Source organism: Pyrgilauda ruficollis, unplaced genomic scaffold (assembly GCF_017590135.1).
Source record: "Pyrgilauda ruficollis isolate IOZ18807 unplaced genomic scaffold, ASM1759013v1 scaffold3, whole genome shotgun sequence".
In the NCBI taxonomy this organism is placed as follows: domain Eukaryota; kingdom Metazoa; phylum Chordata; class Aves; order Passeriformes; family Passeridae; genus Pyrgilauda; species Pyrgilauda ruficollis.
The window spans coordinates 9,258,184-9,278,563 of NW_024524377.1; the positions used below are offsets into that span (position 1 = coordinate 9,258,184).

Here is a 20,380-nt window from a genome sequence, read left to right on the forward strand (position 1 = left end):
CAGCGAGCGCGTCCCCATGTAGATTTCCGCCAGTGGGGTGGCGGAGGCGCCAGCCCGCACGCGGATATGCAAATGTACCCTCCTCCCGCAGGGGAGAGCGCTGGTTGGCGGAGAGAGGCCGCGACCACACAGCTGTGAGGGGAGGGGGGCGTGGGGGAGCCGTCGCGTTGGAGACGGCGGGATCGGCGTTCCAATCCCCCCTCCCTCCCCCCGCAGTTCAGGGAGCCCCCGCGCGGCGGTGAGAGGGGTTGGCGGTGCGTGTGGGTCCCCTCAGAGCGCCCCGAGGGCGCCCCGCGGCGTGGGGGCTTCGCGGCACCGGCGCCGCCGCTCCCGGGGACAGTGACGCCGGTGGGAGAGGGCGCCGCTCCCTCTGCCCTTTCCCCGGCCCTGGGTGAGGTGAGGCCGCTCCTGCTGCCCGCCCCGTGGGGCCGCGCTCAGGCTGCCCGGCCGGAGGTGCGCCCTGCCGGCAGAGCCGGTCCGGCGGCCCGCGGCCTCGGGAGGGAGCGCGAGTGGGGCTGCCTCCATGTTTGTTTCCTTTCTCAGGGGCAGTCCTGCAGCCCGGGGCTTCCAGCTGCTGCTGCAGGAGCTGGGATGAAGTAGTGGCGTGAGGACCCCGCGCCTTAACACAAAAAGGAGAGAGGCTGGAATCGATGGTGGTGTGCGCTTCTGGCTGTTCCCTATGGCAGCCACGGACCCCCAGGTCCTGGCCTTGGCCGCTCAGATCACTGAGAGCAGAGAACAGGACATACCCCTGCTGCTGCTGAAGTTAAAGGGTAATTAGTGCCGTTCCTAAAATAAAATTATGAGCTGGTGAACTGTGGCCAGTCCTTCTCCCGTCTACCTCCTTTAATTCAGAAGGTTTTTCTGAAACTCTGTAAGGAAGGTTGATACGGCAGCTTTTCCTGAGAGTGGCGTTTGACTTGGCAAAAATAAGGAGGAGGAGCTGAGGAGCAAATGGACAGAATTTTTTTCTGCTTTTCAGCTGTCACGCTGATAATGTGGGCCCTTTTCCTGCTGATACAAACAAGGGTCTTACACTTGGTCAAATCATTTCTCCCAGTGCTCTTTGGGCAGAGAGCCAGGGTGGTTGTCTGTATTCAGTTTTTAAATCTTAACATAGAAACAAGATCATGAGCTCCTGTGTGAGCTTTCCTTCTGCTATACAGCCACTGCTCATAGGAATGGTTGGAACAAGTCAGGTCCTGTTCTAAATTGGGATGTAATTATAAGGAAGCTATATGTTTCCCAGTGGTTGTGGTTTTATCTAGTCTAGGAAATTCATACAAATGGTTCATATCCCAGGTAATGTGTGTTTAGCTACTAAATATGTAGGGAGAAAATGGAAACTAAGTTTAGCTATTCTTCCCAATTGTCATATAATCTTACAAATGAGTTGTAGCTGTAACAGCAGAAATTGCTGACAAAATATTTAATGCTGTTGTTAGCAGTTTTACAATTTCTTTAATCCTGGATCCTGGTTCTGTGTACATATACTCTTCTTACATTTTAGAAAAAGAAAAAAAAACCTGCACATCAGAATCTTATGTTTCTCTTTGTCTCTCTCCCGTTTTCTTCCCACAGGCATTTTAAGCAGTCCTTCCTTAGGATGTGAAGAATCAAGTAAAATTAAGCAAGATATATACGATTATGGTCTTACTCAGTACTGCTTGCTGGTCCTTAAGCAAGACCACTCTCAGCTGCCTGGAGCCTGGGCTACTGCTGCCCAGCTAGCAGAGATACTAAGGTAAAAAAAAAAAGCTAAGAAGTTTTCTTCCAGTTTTCTTTCTGTCCTTTCATCTTGCTCTTTCTCTTTTCGAGCTGTAATACATTGGCTCCCATCCAGAACAAGGCTTGTTGTTCAGGAAAGGCCAGGGTTAAAGTGCAGGGAAGCAGTCAAGAGCAGAGGGGTCAGGCATAGCCTAATTGGTCCTGTTTAATTCATTTGCATTGTGTTTCACTGAACTGGGGGAATTATATGGTGGGAACAGGGTTTGTGTTGGCTTCACCTTTTTTTGTGGACAGTACTCACCAGTGAACAGTTTTTACCCAGTGATTATATAATTTTGAATTGTAGCTACTTAAAAATTGTTATTTTGTTTGCTTAGATTTCATCTTGCAAAGATCTTCAGCCTGATTGATGCACTGCTTGGCTTGACTGTATTTAAATATTTATTTAATATACACACTTGAAGTATCTGTTTACATTTTTAAATATAATAGATTACACAGTTCATACAGACTAGATAACCTGATGTAGGGATATTGTGAGAATGGTGTTGTAAATAAGAAAACTTTAAACTCAAACCTCCAGTGATCCAATCTCAGTTTTACATGTCAGGAAAAATAATGCATTTTAAATTTTTCATCAAGTTTAGTTTTGGCTTAACTAAGGAGCAAAATTCTAAGGCATGAAGTAATTATGTGACCATCTCTTATTTATGCCATATCTGCAGTATGAATTTTTAATACGAGGAATTTCAGTAAGGGATGCAAGAGTTATCACCAGAGTAGTGTGATACTTAAATCATCCCCTAAAAGCTGTTTCAGTTGCAGAGAATACTGAAATTCATTTTAGCTCTAAAAATGTCCTTTTGTAGCTAGATGATTCTCAGCTTCATGCCTAGAATTTGTTTTCCAAGGGCTTTTGTAGACAGCTTTATGTATGTGCATCCCCAAAAAGGTAATATAGCCTAGATAAGATATCAGAAAGCAAAATTCATAAAAAGTCAGGAAGACTATTTTGTTGCACTGATATCAGTGCCAAGTGCAGAATTGAAACAACTTACCAGTTGTAAAACATGCAGTTTCTTGTAAAAAGTCTTCCAGAAACAACCAACATGTTGCGGTGAGTAAAATAAGAGAGCTGAGATCTGAGGAACTGATTCTAGCCCACATGCCTTCCTCAGTTTGAGAAAAATTGTAGACAGCCTCACTGAAGGTTTTGTGGTATATTTTTTATACATATTTTTACTGCCAAATGTGCACCCCCTTCATCATCGGGCTTCCTTTATCATTTTTTTTCTGCCTTTCTGTTTTACCTTTTTTTTTTCTGCTTTATGACCATCAGAGCCCTTCCCTAGAATGTGGAGCAAGCTTGAACAGATTCTATTAAGCTAAAGGAGAAAGTGTGTTGGATATATTTTTAAGTGAGAAATGCCATAATGAGTAGTAATATGGTCTCCAGCCTGTGAGTGCTTGCTCTTCCCTGGAGGCAGCCACCTTGGAGCCAGTCACAGCAGTGAGCTGTTGTTTGGGGGGAATTGTCCCATGCCACTGAAGCATTTCTCTGATGATGTGACATTCATTCAAAGTTGTTCAAACAGGTCTTTGCCTATTCAGGTTAACTTTTTTCCCTTTTTTATATGTTTTGTTTTGCTCCATTTCAGTCATTGTTGTGTAGGGCTAGAGGTGGAAGAAGATCCTGAAGAATTTTACAGGAAGTTTCTTCCTTCAGTTATAGACAGCCTGCTGGTTTTGGGAAAACGCTTGCAAGCACGACTTATCCGAGCAATGAAGGTATTTAAGTTTCATAGTTAAAATAGCAGAGAATGCCTGCAAACTTTCTGCGTATTGGATAAGTAGGGTATTATTCTAGGGACATGGTATTTGGAAAATTTATTTTCCAGAAATTACAGTAGTTTTTCTTATGCCTCCGAGCTCTGAAGCTGAAATCTGTCATTGTGCAGCATTTGCTCCATGACTTTTGCAAAGCCACTACAAAAAAACCCTACAAAAAACAGCATCCCAGTCATGGTAGTGTCTTAACTTTGCAAATCATTACTTCAGCCTTCATAATGACTTACTTCTCACTCATTTTATTCAGCTTTACAAAAAATGTTTTAGAGAGTCTTAAGATTTTAAATCAGATTTGTTGAAGTTTGTTTTGTCATTCAATTTCTGCTGCATAATTGGCAAAAAAATTCCAAGAATGCTCACTGTTTCTGAACATGCAAATGGAGAATGCCAAAGGCAGACTTCATGAATTTATAGATTTAAGCACTTTCTCACATTTTCCTCCTTTTTTGCAGTGAAGAAGGGTTTTGCTCAGCGAGGTTCCCTCATGCTTTTGGAGTATTCTGAGTTCTAGAATCAGAAGGAAAAATACCAACAAACAAAACAAACAAAACAAACAAAACAAACAAAAACCCACGAGTTATTTAAATTACTATCTTCATGGATTCTGACAGTTTCTTTTAATATCCCCGTTTCTCCACACTATCTCATTTCTTGGCTCACTGGCTTCTTGCACTTAGCCAAAGTTTTCCTGCAAAGTATTGTGATAGACACCACAGACAATCAATTTTCAGAAAGCATCAGTGCAATAACATAGTTTCTGTTAGTGCAGTACTTGAGAAGTGCATTTTGTGCTTAACAAGGAAGCTTCCTAAATGACATCCCAGGAGACTCTTATCCACAATATGTAATTTCCCCCATACTTTCTTATTATGTCTCAGCCTACATGCTACTTGAGTCATGCTTGTGGGCAAAGATTTCTTTTGAATGCAAATGCAGTCTACATTATAATTAGTACTTTGGCTTTTAAACTTCATGGTCTCAGAGGTGACTGGGCACCCAGACTTGATGCTTGCTCAGTGGAATTTTGGAAATCCCACTCCACCAGTGGAGATTTGAAGTTTATTCTGCTCTCTTTTGCTTTTTGTACAAGTTTTTGAAGTCAAGGGAAGCAGTGAAATGGCTTTCAGAAACCGGACATGTTGCCAAAACGCAGAACAGATAATATTACAGCTTAACATATTACTGTTATTTTGTATCTGCTCTTGTCAGTCTGGACCAAATACAAAGTTAAACCTTGACTGAGAGCTGAGGCTCCAGCTGGGATCTAGGAATGGGCTTCCCAGGGTTTCATTTGTGGAGGCTGAATTAATGTCGGGTGTATGATCATGTGCTTTGTAACAACATTCGTCAGCAGTGTGGTACTGTCAAAAACCCTTTTGCTGTTCCACACACCAAAATTCCAGATTTCCAGTAGTGTGTGGCTCACACTTGGAATACAGACTGGAATGTGCACCTGTATGAGCAGTCACGTGTTAAAACCTGAATTCCTACTGGTCATAGGGGAGCACTGGAGCACCTCTGCAGTGAGGAAAGGCTGAGAGATGGGGTTGTTCAGTGTGAAGAATATCACCTCCCAGTACCTAAAGGGGCTATAAGAAAGATGGAGAGGGACTTTTTACAAGGGCATGTGGTGACAGGATTAGGGGTGATGGCTTGACACTGAAAGAGGGAGGTTTAAATTAGGTATTGGGAAGAAATCCTGTGCTGTCAGGGTGGTAAAATACTGGGACAGTGTGCCTAGAGAAGCTGTGGATGCTCCATCTGTGGAAGCTTTGGAGGCCAGGCTCCATGAAGCTCTGAGAAATCTGGTCTGCTGGAAGGTGTCCCAGCCCATGGCAGTGGGGCTGGAACAAGATGGACTTTAGGTCCTTTCCTACCATTCTGTGATTGATTCTATGTTTTTTTTCCAGTCCAGTGCTATCACAGTAAAGCACATAATGTAGTCTGTTTGGCAAACAGATCAAATTTCAGCTTTATAGTGGTTTGGTGTTTGCTCCCACACCTCAAACTAGGAGGCTTCTGAAGCTTCACCACACCAGTTATCAGGAAACCTTTTCCATTTTGACTGTGTCCTTGGCCACTTCATACCTTTTTTTTTTTTATTTTCCTCCTCTTCTTTAAAGTAATATATTTCCCACTTAGTGCATTAAATCTGTGATGGCAATTTGCTGAGCTATTATTTGTCTTATCCCTCCAATGCTATCAAATATTTTTAAGGCATAAACAAGATTTCTCTCTCGTTGTTGTGATTGTTTTTCCCAAATGCATGCTTTTATTTTTTTAGTATCTTCAGGTCATCTTGATTGATCTCTGACCTCAAAGGTCTCACAGGTTGGGGTGGCTTTTTTTACTAGTTCCTACAGTTTCACCAACTTCATTTGAAAATTTGGTGGAGTTTGGTCGCCAAATTCCTGAGGCATACAAACCTTCCCATGACATCAAGATTAAGTTCTTAATGAAGGTACATACAGACGTTTTTACCTACTTCTCTCTTGTTTAGGATAAAGAAAAACAAGACTTTTTACACTGGTTCCAAATAGTAACTGATGCCATCTGCTGGCTGTTCGGTGGGCATATCCAACTAGCAGCACGTGGTAAGGAAAATGTCAACCCACAGAACACCTGAACATTTATTTATGGCAACTGCAAGTATCAAAATTCATTCTTAAGCTAATCTACACCTAGTCTTCTAAACTTGAGTAGATGTTAAATCAGTCTTTTTAAGTAGTCAGCTCAGCAGCAATATCTAAACTTGTAAATATACACTAAAGGGAAATACTCAAGAGTTCCCCTTCTAGTCTTTCAGAGATAAATACTTAAACTGTCTACCTTTAGTTTCTCTTTGTAAGTCTATACCTTTTAAAAATCAGGTTGTTGGGGTTTTTTCCCCCCCAATAGGAGACAATTGATCCTTTCTTGTGTGTGTTTAAAATATGCAGAAATTTGACTAGAGTACATTGCTAGCCCTGATAAGTAGGTAGATTTGCAGACAGATTTCTGAAGTTTTTGCCATGACAGGAAATTTTACAAATATCTAACAAACTTCACTATATATTTCTGACCAAAATAAGCTTTCATTTAAACGGATATTAATCACATTAATTTTGAAAACCCCAAATTGGTTTTGTTTCTATTATTGGACAAAAAAAAAAAAGGGATCATAATATGTGTAACTATAAATACACATGGTCAGAAAAATTACTGAATATGTAGTTAGTGATACACTGGGATAAAAAAGATGGTGTTTTAATGACATCAGTGGACTTGCATTAAATAATCTGGGGTAACAAACTGTCAAGGTTGAGGTCCTTAACTTTTTTGGATATTTTTACCCCAGTGTTAGTTGCACTGTTGCACTGTTGTAAGAAAAGGGTACTATTGTAACATAAAGGGGTTTAAAGCTTTCATTCCCTTGCAACATCAGTGCCTGAGGGATGTCCAAAGGCAGAAAAAACAGGATTCACCATGTTTTTTGGAGGCTGAAGTAGTTTAGTTATCTCAATAAGTTTCAGTTTAAGAATTATAAATGAGGGAGTTTGTTCCAGAAACAATGTCTGGTTTTACTTGCTGTGACTTATGATGATGTTTATTTGGTTTATGGTATTTTCAAGTCTGGTTCTGATTGCATGATTTCTTGTTTGCTTGTTTTTGGTTTTCTTTGCAGTACTACAAAATGATCGCTTCCTGCAGTTGTTAATAACAGATGATGTTGAAACAGCAATTATAATGATGTCTGTGTTACACAATATTTTCAGGATCAATAGGTTGGTTGTTTTCATATAATTCTTTTGCTTAATAATAAATACATAAGGTTATTCATTACTGCTTGGTAAAATAAATTTTTTTCTTATGCAAGCATTGTTGTATTTTATTGTTTGGGTTTTTTTCCCCTATTCTTTGTAGCAGAAATTGAAAACATTAAAAAGCTGGGGTTTAAACTTCTTAAATTGGGGGAGTGGTAATTGGTTGATTAAAACAGTAGTACTGCCTGGATCATATTCCTGGTCCAGCTAGCTGGGCATCTTGGCTTGCTGTATATAGCCTGACACAGGTAAAAATAAATCACTGTTAAAAAGCTCATGTTGTTTCAATTAACACTTCTGTCCCACTCCCCCTTTTTTTTTCTTTATTCTTTTTAAAGTTCTGTCTTGCTTCAAGTTGAAGAAGAGACCCTTCACTCTGTTTTGGATGAACTTGTTTATAAGCTTTCCTCTACCACCAATCCTGCTGTAGGAAGTGCTGCCACAAAACTGCTGTTGTTAGTGGCAAAATCTTGCAAACAGCTTGTGCAGTTATTCACAGCTCGCTACAAAGGTTTGTAAAAATGCATGGGACCAATCACTGAGCCTTCTCTTACATTCCCTGTGAAAATAAAAAGACAGAGGTTTCCCATTGTGGTTCAGTAACTCTCTAGTCCAGGTGGAAACTGCAATGCCATGTTGCTTTGTGGTTTTTTTTTCCCTTCTATTAATTTTCATTGCAGTTTAAGGTACTGCACTCTTTCTGTTTCCTAAATTTATTTTCTTCTGTGTACTGAGGACTCTGCATGTGACAACTTGTCTTTTAAAGTTGTTGATTGTGATTTCCAACCTGATGGGCTCTTGCTTCTTTCTGTTTCCCTGTGCAGGTTGGTTATTGAGGGATCCACAGGCAGGGTGCCTTTACTGCCACAGTCACAGAGCCCTTTGTGATGTCTGCCACAGTGCTAAGGCTCACTAATCCAGAGCATGAAAGTTTTACTTAGTGACCTGCTGACCCTGGCTGTTGCAGGTCTGCTCATCTGATAGGGGGCTGTTTAGTTATCCAGGAGCTGACTGTCTTTTAATATCCAAGTAGTTGGAATGAGCTCTTTCCAAGAATTCATGAAATTAATTTATTGTTTTGTCTCAATGCCTTCCTATGATAAGGCTGAGTATGTGTAAAATTTGTTCTATGTTATTCATTCCTTAATGAGGTGTCCCATTTAATGTTTCTGTCTCTAGCGTAGCAGGAAGCTCCAGGAAACCCCTTTGTACTCTATCATGCCTATGGAGTCTAAGGAACAGGCATAATGTTTGCCATGTCTTTTATGTTCTAGATGTTATTGTTGGTCAAAACTACTGGTGAGCAGTCTCAGTCCTTTGAGGACAAGGACAGTAAAAAGAGGGAAAGCAAGGCAAAATGTCCAATTTCCATTCTTTGCACCTGTGCTGACTACTTATTATACAGTAACAGCCAGACAAATTTCTGGACCAGATGAACAGCTTTGCCACCCTTTTGCCTACAGAACTGAGAGGAGGGATTCCTTGTATTGTGGAATTAAGTATAGTGTGCCTAAGGCTGGTATCACATTGTGGATTCTTGGGAAGCTGCCATGATGATCTGATCATCCCAGCTGTAGAATGCTGGCTTATCTGAAGTAGTGCAGTTGTGCATCAAAGGACGCTTTATTTTGCTCTAAAATCACAGTATACCACAGTCATTTAGAAACTTCATCTCTCTCTTGTACATGTTTCCTCTCTCCAGTAAAAAAAGAAAAAAAAAATGCTTTTTTTCCCTCTATTTTTTTTTTAAGTTAGAATCCTTCTGTTAGTTTATCTCAGGCTTTGGAATCCTTTAGAGACTTTGAGGAATAAAAGCAACACAGAAAGCATTACAGCATTTCTACCATCTGGCCATCTCACTGAAGTCCTTTGGCTTCACAGTGGCTCAGAGCTGTTGGCAGTGTGAGGTGCTTTGGTGTGAGTTTGCCAGTGAAGGCAGCCTGCTGGAGGTGAGGGCATCTCCAAGACCAGCACAGTCCCTATGTCAGGTTCCCTGGAGGGCCTGGCCTTTTGTCCTGCATGGGTTGACAAATCTGTGGGGCACACTGGAGGTACTCCCTGTCAGTAGCCAAAAGGAGCATATGGCTGTGTAGTCTGTACAGAGACTGGCAAGTGGTTGTGTCAGACCCACAGCACTTTGTGAGGGAGCTCTCTTGTGTAGCCTGGCTCCCTGCTTTTGCAGGGCTCCAGCAGCCTTGGGGCACCCATTTGGAGTCTTGTCTGTCTCTCTCCTGCAGTGTTTAACTGCCGTTGTTTTTCTGAAATGGTGCACATGGTGCCACAGAGGTGCCATTTCTGTGTGCTCCAGATCCTGTAAGTACACGTGACTGTTGTGTTGGAGTTGCCCAGTGTATGAATATGTTTATGGACAGTGATTTGAAGATGGAAAAGTTACTTGAATCTGCAGTTCTTCAGGAGGTAAACACGCACATACCTCCTGCCCTCCTTCCTGTTCCCTCCAACTCCCTGCAGAGCCCTGGGATTTGTCTGATTTTAGCACGCTTTACTGTATCCTTGCATAGAGGGAGTGTGTGTGTGCTGTGGGGGGAGCACAAGGGTGCTTTTTAGCTACTGCAAACCCAAAAAGCTCTTTTGCCTCATGAATTGGATGCACATGCACTCACAGTTAAATGATGCTGTGCAGATAAGACATCAAACAATTCCAGTTGGAAAGAAATAAATTTTACTATGAAAAATATGAAAAGAGTGTTAACAATACCCAGCACTTGTGTGGTGCTTTGAATTCTTTTTAGTACCTTACAATGACTTACTGATAAGACACTGAAAGTACATTGGTAATTTGACTGTCAGTGACATAAACACAATACTGACTCAGACATACAAAATCACTGGATAATACTTCTTTGTAATAGTTGGAGCACCAGACATTCTTTGATAAGATTATGCATTGACATTCAAAGATGGCTGATGGTCTTCAGCTCTCACACATCTTTGCACATAGAATCAGATTTGATTTGTTGATTTGCAGTTTGTTACTTTGAAAGCCTGAAAGGAAAAATTCACGTTACTGAATTAGCTTCTTCTCTTTCTTTTAGGATTAAAAGAACTTTTAAGTAAACAGTGGACTGGCAAAGGATTTGACAGAGAGGTCAATCAACTCTTGGACCTGCTGTATTTGGAACAATCCAGTGGAAAAGGAGAAATGCAGGTGATTAAGTTTAATGTGACTTTCAGATGTGAAATCCTATTCAGATGTAAAATCCTATTTACATGTGATTTGTGTATGTTTAGAAGGGATTTACTATATCACTTTGTAGACACTTTTCAAAAACCTGTGTTATTATTTCACTATGTTAATTAATTTTTAATTGCCTTTTTGAAATTATTTTATTGTGGCTTTTTAAAATATCAAGAAATTGCTCAGCTATTAAAATATTGGACTGTGACTCAAGAGCTTGGCTTTCTGTGCAGATTCACCATAGATTTCAATGTAACCATAGGGGGAAAATAATTAATTTTTTTGCTAACTATCATATTAAAATAACTTCATCTGCTTTTCTCACATCAGTGTTACAAATTTAGATCTCTGAATTCTAGGCAGCATTTACATAGAACTAAGTCATATACAGAAAATGTGCAGTAAGAACACCACCTGGGCTGTGTTCCCAATGAAAGAGACAACGTGTGTTTCATGAGCATCTTAAAACAAATTTACATGCAGCTTTCTCAGAGACAATACTTCAATGAAAATCGGTTATATTTGCAGAGATCTGCTTTCATCTTCAACAGAGCAGGATGTCTTGTGATTCATATTGTTTGTGGGGTTTTTTTTTAAAATCCATTTAAGAATAGAATAGATGTTTTTCATGTTTGCATTTCAGTGACTTCTGATCATACTGCAAATGTAACATTTTTCCTGATGCTCTTTCTCCAAAGTTGTCTTTCTGTCCTCTCTAGTGTAGGTATTTTGATTGAATCACCATTTGAAATATCAAGTGCTTCAGGTGTTTTAAATACAAATTTTTCATATTGATTTTACATATATATATATTTGTGTGGTAGATTCATTTGTTTATCACAGCAGCAACACAGGTGATCAGATTAGCTGCTTTTGGGGCAAATGTGGAGTTCATGGTAATAACTGTCTCATAAGACCTTAAATTCTCCAATTTGATGCATTTGAAAACTGATGAGGTTTGGCCAAATGTTGAGATTGTCCAATTATGCAAGCTGTAATAAAGTGTTTTTGTATGCATAGAAAATATTCTACCAACTGTTTTAATTTCAGAAGCAGCATGAAGCAGCTTGTATAATCCAGGCAGCATGGCGGGGATTTCAGACAAGGAAAAGGCTGAAAAAGCTACCCCAAGCAGTGGTCACTTTACAGAGAAGCTTCAGGTAAACAGTATGACTTTGTGAAAAACAGTAAATAGGATCTAGTCCGAAGGTTTGAGTTGGGCTGGGTTTTCTCAAGTCACAAAGGAAGTAAGTAAAGTCACAGGTCATGTAATTCAGTGTCCTGTTTGAAGTAGGCCCCACCTCAAAATGGGATCTGAATGCTCAGGGCCACTTCCCGTTTTAGAGGTCTCCAAGGATGCAGATCCTACCATCTCACTTGATCCCCTTTCATTGTGCTGGACAATTCACATTGTGAAGAATTCTTCCATTACCGGCAGTGGGAATTTCCTTGTTGCACTCTTTATCACTGCCTCTTGTCCTTTTTCTGAGCACCCCCATCAGTCTGGCTGTGTCTGCTCTCTAACACTTCTTTAGGTAGTGAGAGACAGATTTGCCTTCCTTTAGGCTAAACACACCTTACCTGTCCGTATATATCTTACATTCCATGGCCTAATTGTTTCTCTTTGGACAGTCTCTATCCCTCCCATTGCACTAAACAGCACTAGAAGATGATGTACTGGTGGTAAGACAGATAACTGGTTAACAGTTAACTTCACACAAAATTGCTATGTAAATTACATTGGAGCTATCCTGGAGCTTCCACATGCCAGAGTGCTGCAGAAACCAAGGCACATAATGCTTGGCCCATAGTGCCAGTGTAGTGCTTGCAAGACCTTGTTCTTCATTAATTTTTAAATCTTTGGCTCTCAGAAGTGGAGTTATACCAGTGACCTAGAAATAGTATCCTCTGCCTTGGAGCAGCAGAGAAGAAGGAAGCTATGTAAATAATGCTTGTCTCACTTGAATTAGATTGCAGCAGTAATGTTAGCATGTGTTAGGCTAACTGTTTTGAGAAATTTAGCTTGAATTTAACAGAGGTTAAGGGATTAAAATCAAGTGTAGACTCCACAGCAAGTTTTTTCAAACTTTTTTTGCACATTGATCATTACTGTGTCAAAAGTAGATCTTATAAATCACTGTCAAATTACATTGCATTGTGACCAGAGTAATACAAAACAAGCAATTATTCTTTATTGTCTAGACTGGACAAAAGAGGATATTGGACTGTCTAAGGTGTAGTCTTTAAATTCTGAAAGATTTGCAGGGACAAGGAGTGTGTCTGTTGACTGTGGTCACTGCACTTTTGTGATGGAGTCTGACATCCTTGTCACTCGTTTTTACTCCACCATACACTTGAAGCCCATATCCCTTCCCTCATAAGGTACCTTGCAAGCCTGCAAGCTAAATTTATAGCTCAGAAAATTTGGATGATGGCCTAAGAAGCAGCATGGAAAAGCAGCAGGGAAAGGATGGTGAGACTATCAGCAATCACCAAGCTACTTTAAGTAGCTCTCGAGTCATTTAAATGGACTTTTGAAAGTGTTTGTTTAATATTGAGAGGAATGGAAACTTATTAATATCCTTACAGCTGTGTGTGTTCATGGCTCACTTAGTCCCAATGGGACTGGGCAAATACAGTAACTGTACAGTGCCACTGTTGGTTTTCTTCTGTCTACCCCAAAACATTACACTGAAAAATAGTGTTTAGAATACTGTAAACATGACTTTGGAAGAGTTTTTAAGAGGACTTTTTAATTTTTAGCAATCAGGTTCTGGTTATGTTCACAGATTTATTTTAGAACAAGTGTGGTTAAATAGTGCTGAGATTGAAACTCCAAACTTTGCTCACCTGCAGCTGCAGAGAAAGATTTTAAACTCTGCAAGTTATAATCTTTTGAAACTGTGGTTTCAGAAATATCTCCTCAGTGAATGTTAAAGCCTGTAGTCTCTCCTTGAAGCTAGTTCACTATTACATAGCTAATTGTAGGACATTTTAAATGGCAATAGTTTTTATTAATAATGCATCAAAAATGAAACGATTTTACATTTCTAAAGAGATGACCAGAGGGAGGCTGCTCTGTGCCATGAACTGCAGAAGGAAGCTTGGATCCTACTCTGTGTATGTTTTCCTTTAGTTCAGAGGCAGTTCCCTGTCACAGTGTGGTTTTGTGCAAGCAAATATATCTTATCATTAGGAGAAACAGAGGATGAATGTGTTTTGCAAACTACATAGGAAATAATCAGTATTAAATAATCATTTAAATACCTGACAGACACTCTTGGTTTCACAGATGTGCATCTGAAAAGTTCATTTTTGTAGTTTTCAACCTAGTGAAGCTGATAAAAATTGATGGGCAAAATATTAATAGTTTTATCAAGAAAATATGATCAAAAGTCTTGTTTGGTCCTGTGACTTCACTTGTCTTAGAAATATAATATTTGGATTAAAATATTTATTACCTAAATTAAAAAATTTACAGCTCTGATTTGCAGAAATGTGTGGGCTGAAAATCTTTCATTTCCTTGAAACCATTCTGATATAACCACGTGTATCATGATCTGTCTCTGTAGATAGGTGTGTGGGCACACCTCAAGTCTGCATTACAGTTGTAAAAGGATTATGGTCTGTCAGATTGTGGTGGAGGATTTTTTATCTCTTGAGGTCAGATCTTTAAATCCAGATCATCTCTTTTACACAGCTTCCATCCCAATCTCTCCCAATACAGTTTTAGAGACTAAAGAGAATGGATGGTTGGTGGGAAAATTATAGCTCAATTTATACTAGTGATGGGAAACACAAATAGCTCATTAGTACTGTGAGTCTAAAGGTATGTGCCATGCAGCAATGGCAGAATTAGCTGGACATTAGGTCTAGTCTGTGGGCATTTTCCTCTTCTGGCATCCCTTATACCTCTGCTCTGTGCATTGGTTGGTTTTCTTTCCTAGTGCTTAAAGCACTTCTTTCATTGTCCCCAGAAAAGTGCTAGAGGAGAGCAGAACCATGGGCTGTGGGCCCAGGGAGGGTACTCGGGTCCTGAGGGGGAAGTGATTTTGCTGCAATAGGAGCAGAGAAGTCCCATTGTTACCTTGTTGTGGGGTAAAGTTGTACTTTCTCAGGTCTTAAGCTGCTAGGCTGGGTCCATTGGGATGAAAAGGGGCAGTGAAGGGAGAGGGAGCTTTAGCTCACACCTCCTCATACTCCACTGAGACCATGGCCAAGTGGTCTCAGTAATTTTTAGTGTCAATACATCACTATATTAATTATTTTATGTTAGTCTGTATATTGATATGTTGCTGCATATCATATTTCATTGATGTACATGCTGTTATTAGCTTAAACACTCCAGGGCCATTGCAGAGTTTTCAACTGTCTCATCTGTGAAACTTCTGCTGCAGGTTTTTCAGTGTGCAGCAGGGCAACATCCTAACATCAAATCTGGAACAGATCAGGAAGAATTTGCAAGAAAATTCTTTCCTAGTGTTTTCTAGCAAAGTTGATGGACCAAATGTGTCAGTCTGTATTTCCTGGAGAAAAAAAATCTCTCCAAAATTAAGAAGTGAGGCTTGGCAGCCAACATTCTGATCTCCTTTTGCAGTCAGTACAAAAATAATTGTATGTATTGTGGGAAGCAGGTGCCATGCATGCTGATGGATGGACTGGAAAAGGTGGATACTGGAGCAGATGGCTAATGTTGCTTTACCTCTTCAGCAGATGATGGAATCAAAATTGTTGTTCCAGTTCATTCTGGCTGTGAATGTCCCAAATGCAGCATCATTCCCTTCAGAGTCCTTAGAACTTCATCCTAAGTAAAGATTTATACTCTGATTTCATAGAGTGGTTCAGAGTTTTTCGTGGCTATAGATAGTGTGATAATTTGTTAGTTCGCAGAAGACTTCTCATTGCTTGGTGTCATTCTGCAGCCAACAGCTGGCATAGCAGATTGTTTTGTGGATTTTCTTTCTCAATGCTGGACCACTTAACACAAAGAAAAGGAGAGATACTTTAAAGAAATGTACAACTTTAGGTAATTGTTAATGTATTTGTGTATTGCAGAGCTAAACGGGAACAGGAACTGCAGCATTTAACAAAACAGAAGGAAGATGAAGCTCTAAAGCTGCAAATGCAACTTCAGAGACAGAGGGCCATGAGACTCTTCCATGAACGACAGCTGGCCTTACTGGAAGTTGTCCATGCCAGTATGATTTATATTAAACTATAGCAGAAGATTAAAGTGTCTGGGTGTCCTTAGGAACAATTTCCCCAAATCCATTTCCCAATCTTGCATGTCTATTTGCACTGTAGTCTTACTGTCTCTTCTCCTGACCCAATTATCTGAAAGAGAATGTGCTAATTCCCTCAGGGCTCAGTAACTACTGATCAAGATCTGGTGCCTTCAGAATGGTGCAGGAGAAAGGGAGAGACAGTTTTCTTGTGTTACAAAGCTCCATTGCAACTATGATCTGCAAGACCTGATCTACAGCCAGGAGACCTTGGGGAAAGAAGGGCTTTTAACTGAGAGCACCCAAGTTTTTTTGGTACTCTCTAGCTTGAGGATTAACAATGTAAATTGTTAAGAGAACCTAGCCCATAGTCTTCTAACTGTGGATTTTTGTTACCTTTGTAGGTCAGGTGAATAAATACATGCAGGAAATGGAGGAGAAATCAGCATTAACTATCCAGAGATTCTGGCGAGGGTATAGAGCAAGAAGAATTTTTCATCAGCAGAAACAATCCCTTAAGGAGTATAAGGCAGCTGTCATCATTCAAAGAGCAGTAAGTATTTATACTTTGTTCTAATAGTAGATAGGACTGAGTGGATTATTGTGAAGCCTCATAAAACTGTTTATTCTCTTATTGTCAATGTAGCCATAATTTATTAAAAAATTACTCGGGGGTGATAGTCTAGAGCCACAAGTTGCTTTAAAGGGTTAAACTTTGTATAGGATACAAAGCCTAATAGAGGCTTGCAACTAAAATATAAAAGCTACTTCTTTGAAACCCGGCATTGGAATGTCACCGTACTACAGATGAGTCCCTAACTTATTATGAGTGTTGTTACTATTTAGTGCTCTTGCTGACCTTGTGTGTTGTCTTTTCAACATCATGGCTGCATTTAGGCTTTAACAGATGCAGTACTGAAACACTTTCACTAATTGTTTACAAAGTGGGAAGACAAACTTCCTCTCTGTGATTGTCATATTCTCATATGTTCCTTACAAAGGCTTGTAAATTCTTGGAGAAACGAAGAAGGAGGAGATCTCTCTCTCCTTGGAAAGAACCCAAGGGACTGACTAATGAGCAGAGACTAGCGTTGCAGCAGAAGGTGGATGACTACATCAAATTGCATCCGGTCTGTTTTCTTACTCATTTCATAATTTGCATTAATGATGCAACATAAAATACTGTAGGGATGAAATATATTCAGCTTCATAAATTATGATGAAGATAATCCATTTGAGGTATGTATGTATCAACCCTGTTTGTTTGGCAGCAAGGCACTAGGATATTAGGGATTTTAACCATTAATCTAATAAAAAGTGTGAAAGCAAACGATAATTGGAAAATTTATATACATGATGATGGATGATTTTGAAGAGAGTTGCAGAGGAAGCAAAATTACAAAGTTAACAATTAGGAACAGCATTTGCATTCCTTGTTTAGGCATTATTCTGCCCCCAGAAGTTTTAAAATAACCAGCTCCTAATGGTAACAAACTTACTTTCCTCCAGGCTTCCCAAATGTCAGAAGAAAGGAGTAAAGAATTGCATATGCAGGCTCAGGCAAAGCTGGCACAGTTCCTGTTGAGGAACAGGCTGGATCAGAAAGCAGCACAGCGGAGAGAGGCTTTGCTGGCTCAGGTCAACACCGATGTGGAGCTGCTAATGAGTATGTGACTGCTCTGTTCATGGCTTTGATTACCATTTGGATTAAACCAATTTAGAGGGAAAGTTAGAGTGAGCAGTGGTAAAGCCTCATTTCAAAACTGAAATATCTTTCTTCCTTTGCCATATGCCTTGTCTTGAGATCCAGGCTTTGTTAGAGATTATCCAAGTGTTGCTGTAGGTTAGGGATAAACACCTGTTTTTCAAGGAGCATCTTATTCTTCTGCTGCAAGTCTCTGTCTGATATGTTCACAAGAAAAGCAATAGCCCTGTAACAGGCATTAGAATTTCTTAAAAAAGGAGTCTCACACAACCTATTCGCATTTGTTTTGCTTTGGTTTGTTTTCATGTGTTGTAAGTAAGCTGCTGGTTAAAACACTCTCAACCCTTCCAGATGAAGAGGGAAATCTTCGAGCTGCAATTTCCATGTTTTCATTTTCTCTGGCCTGGCTATAAGTGAAACAGAATTCACTACTGTGCTGTCTTAATTCCAGACAATTGGCTTGCATGAAAAAGAAAGAGTAGCAAACTGCAGCCACCAGAGAGCACCCAAACTGGGCAGAATTCAGCAAGTTACTGAATTCCATTAGTCTATCACTAATGCAGCCCATCACTCCCTGAGCAGGCAAATCAGCCACACACTTACACTGTGCTGGGTCCCCCAGGCAAGGGAACCACAAGGCTGCTGCACCAGAGCAGTAGAAACACCAAGCTGATGTCACCCTGCGCCAGGAACACTGATCCACAGTAGTGGCCAGGAGATCCTCTGAAGTTATACTTCCACAAGAAGTCACTTTGGTGTATACCACCACTGCACCTGAAAGAAGTGGTCCATATTTCCCCTTTCTTCTTTCTACCCCATTATGTATTTCTTTTTTCAGATTAGCCTTTATTTGGATTGCCTCTCCAATCAGATTTATGATTTATCATGTAGTCATAAAATTGCAATGCCAGCACAGGGAAAGGAGTGGCCTAGGACAGTGGGAAGCGGGAGGGTAGTGTTCCCTTTTTTTTCCTTTTAGTACTTATAAAACCACAAACAAAATACAGGAAACTCTTATCCTTGTTCTTGCAGATGCTCCGGGTTTAGCAGAGACCACAGAAAAAGATTTTGGTGCCTTTATGAGTCGATCAATCCCTGTAGCTACCAAGGCAAGACAAGCCCACAACACCATGCTGAAATACACTCGTTGGCCATGGTGGAAGAAGCTTGGAGATGAGTTTGTGGAGGATGATGTAATTCCTGATGATGCTATAAACACAGAACTGGAAACTCTCTTTATTGGAGGAAGGAAAACCTTTTAGGTAACAAGCAGAAGAATTTAATATTCAACCAGACTCATATGCACTCACTTGTGTATGTTTTTAAGGAAGGAAAACGTTTGAAAAAGACTGAAAAAGACCAAGGCCTTATTTTAGTGCATTTTACTTAGTAAGAATCCCTTCCTGTACATCAAGAGTTGAATCCTGTTGATTGTGCTGTTGCAAATAGGATTTAAATTCTCTAATTGTAAATGAAGGTATTTTGTAATTTGTATAACTTTAAAAGTTATTTCATAAATTTTGGCTTTTCAGTTCTTATTCACACTGGGATGCATAAAGAATCTGGGTATTGTAAAAGCCTGGGATTTTATAGCAAAACATTTTATCAGGTGATGTGCTTTGAAATAAAAATGTGTCCAGAACAAACCAAGACACCAATGGGAAATCAGGCAAACGTGAGGCAGGCTGGGTACTTTCTCTCTATTCCTCCCAGACTACCTGTCCTTGCTTCCACCCTCGGTAGGTTTCCTTTTGTTTGAGTTTGTCCAGGAGCTCTTTGTTCATCCATGAAGGCTTCCTGGTAGTTTTGCCTGACTTCCTTTATCTTAGGATGCATTGCTCCTGAGCTTGGAGAAGGTGATTCTTGAGTATGAACTAGCTTTCTTGGGCCCTCCAGGGCTTTATCGCAGGCTACTCCACCAAGCAGGACCCTGAAGAAGCCACTCAGCTCTCCTGAAGTCCAGGGTGGTGAGCTTGCTGTGCACCCTCCTTGCCACCCTTGAACTCCACCATTCCATGGTTGCTGCAGCCAAGGCTACCCTTGGGCTTTGCATTTCCCACCAGCCCCTCCTTGTGGATGAGGACAAGGTCCAGCATTGCACCTCTCCTTATTGGTTCCTCTATGTCTTGGAGAAGGAAATAATCATCAGTGCATTCTGGGAACCTCCTGGATTGCCTGTCCCCCCTCTGTGTTGTCCCTCTAAGAGGTATGGGGTGGTTGAAGTTGCCTATGAAGACCAGGACTGTCTGTAGAGGATGTTATCAGTTCCGTCTTCCTGTTTGGGCAGTCTGAAGCAGACCCCTACTATAATGTCACCAGTCCTGCCCTCCCTTTAATCCTGACCCATAAACTCAGCCAACGTGACCATCTGGACCATCAGCTCTGTCTTCTTAAACCATGCAAAGTTGCTTCATGCAGAAAGATGTCCAGCACTGGGTCTCTGCAGTCACTGTGACCTGGAGCACCCACAGCCAAGATCTGAAGGATGGTGCCTACTGATGTGTCTGAAAGAAGAAATTGAGACTGTGCTAATGCCATAGCTGCCTGTGCTATTTTTCAGGTGAAAGGCCAGAGTCTTAAAAATTAGATCTTGCCTCACTGCAAAGGAGGAAAAAGTGCAGTGGTTTCCGCTAGTTGTCTGTGGGCAGTAGTATTGGTTCAGCATGTTTGTTTTCCATTCTCTCTGGAAGGCTTTGAGTTTTAGTTTTAGTGGAGATGAATAGAAAACAAATAAATAGAAACAGTGGGCGGAAGACCAAGCCCATTCAGATGCAGCTGATACATGGAGATTAATAACTGGATGGCTGCCAGGAGGAAGAGCTGTGCTCTCTGTTAACTTTTTTTTCACAGAACTGTGATTTGGAATGCACTGAAT

General features: G+C 40.6%; 1 protein-coding gene across 4 annotated transcripts; it reads left to right on the forward strand.

Moving 5' to 3' along the window:
* The first annotated feature begins 67 nt into the window (after positions 1-67).
* IQCB1 (IQ motif containing B1) lies at positions 68-19,023 on the forward strand. Of its 4 annotated transcripts, none has more exons than XM_041473473.1 (14): positions 68-391; positions 544-773; positions 1,582-1,744; positions 3,387-3,516; positions 6,077-6,170; positions 7,241-7,340; positions 7,718-7,890; positions 10,436-10,548; positions 11,629-11,738; positions 15,634-15,776; positions 16,205-16,353; positions 16,802-16,930; positions 17,310-17,466; positions 18,538-19,023. In XM_041473473.1, exons 2-14 carry the CDS (start codon positions 680-682, stop codon positions 18,765-18,767), a joined length of 1,785 nt encoding a protein of 594 aa, XP_041329407.1. In that variant the 5' UTR covers positions 68-391; positions 544-679; the 3' UTR covers positions 18,768-19,023. The 4 variants fall into 4 exon arrangements, with proteins under 4 accessions (XP_041329407.1, XP_041329409.1, XP_041329405.1 ...); XM_041473475.1 differs by having other exon boundaries at positions 68-238; XM_041473472.1 differs by having other exon boundaries at positions 69-396.
* The last annotated feature ends 1,357 nt before the right edge of the window (positions 19,024-20,380 follow it).

Bases quoted from the DNA above. Each gene is read 5' to 3' on its own strand.
- IQCB1 (XM_041473471.1), top strand. From the start codon at position 680: ATGGCAGCCACGGACCCCCAGGTCCTGGCCTTGGCCGCTCAGATCACT. The intron at 1,745-3,386 runs GTAAAAAAAAAA...GCTCCATTTCAG, and splicing joins CAGCTAGCAGAGATACTAAG to TCATTGTTGTGTAGGGCTAG. The intron at 16,354-16,801 runs GTAAGTATTTAT...TTCCTTACAAAG, and splicing joins CTGTCATCATTCAAAGAGCA to GCTTGTAAATTCTTGGAGAA.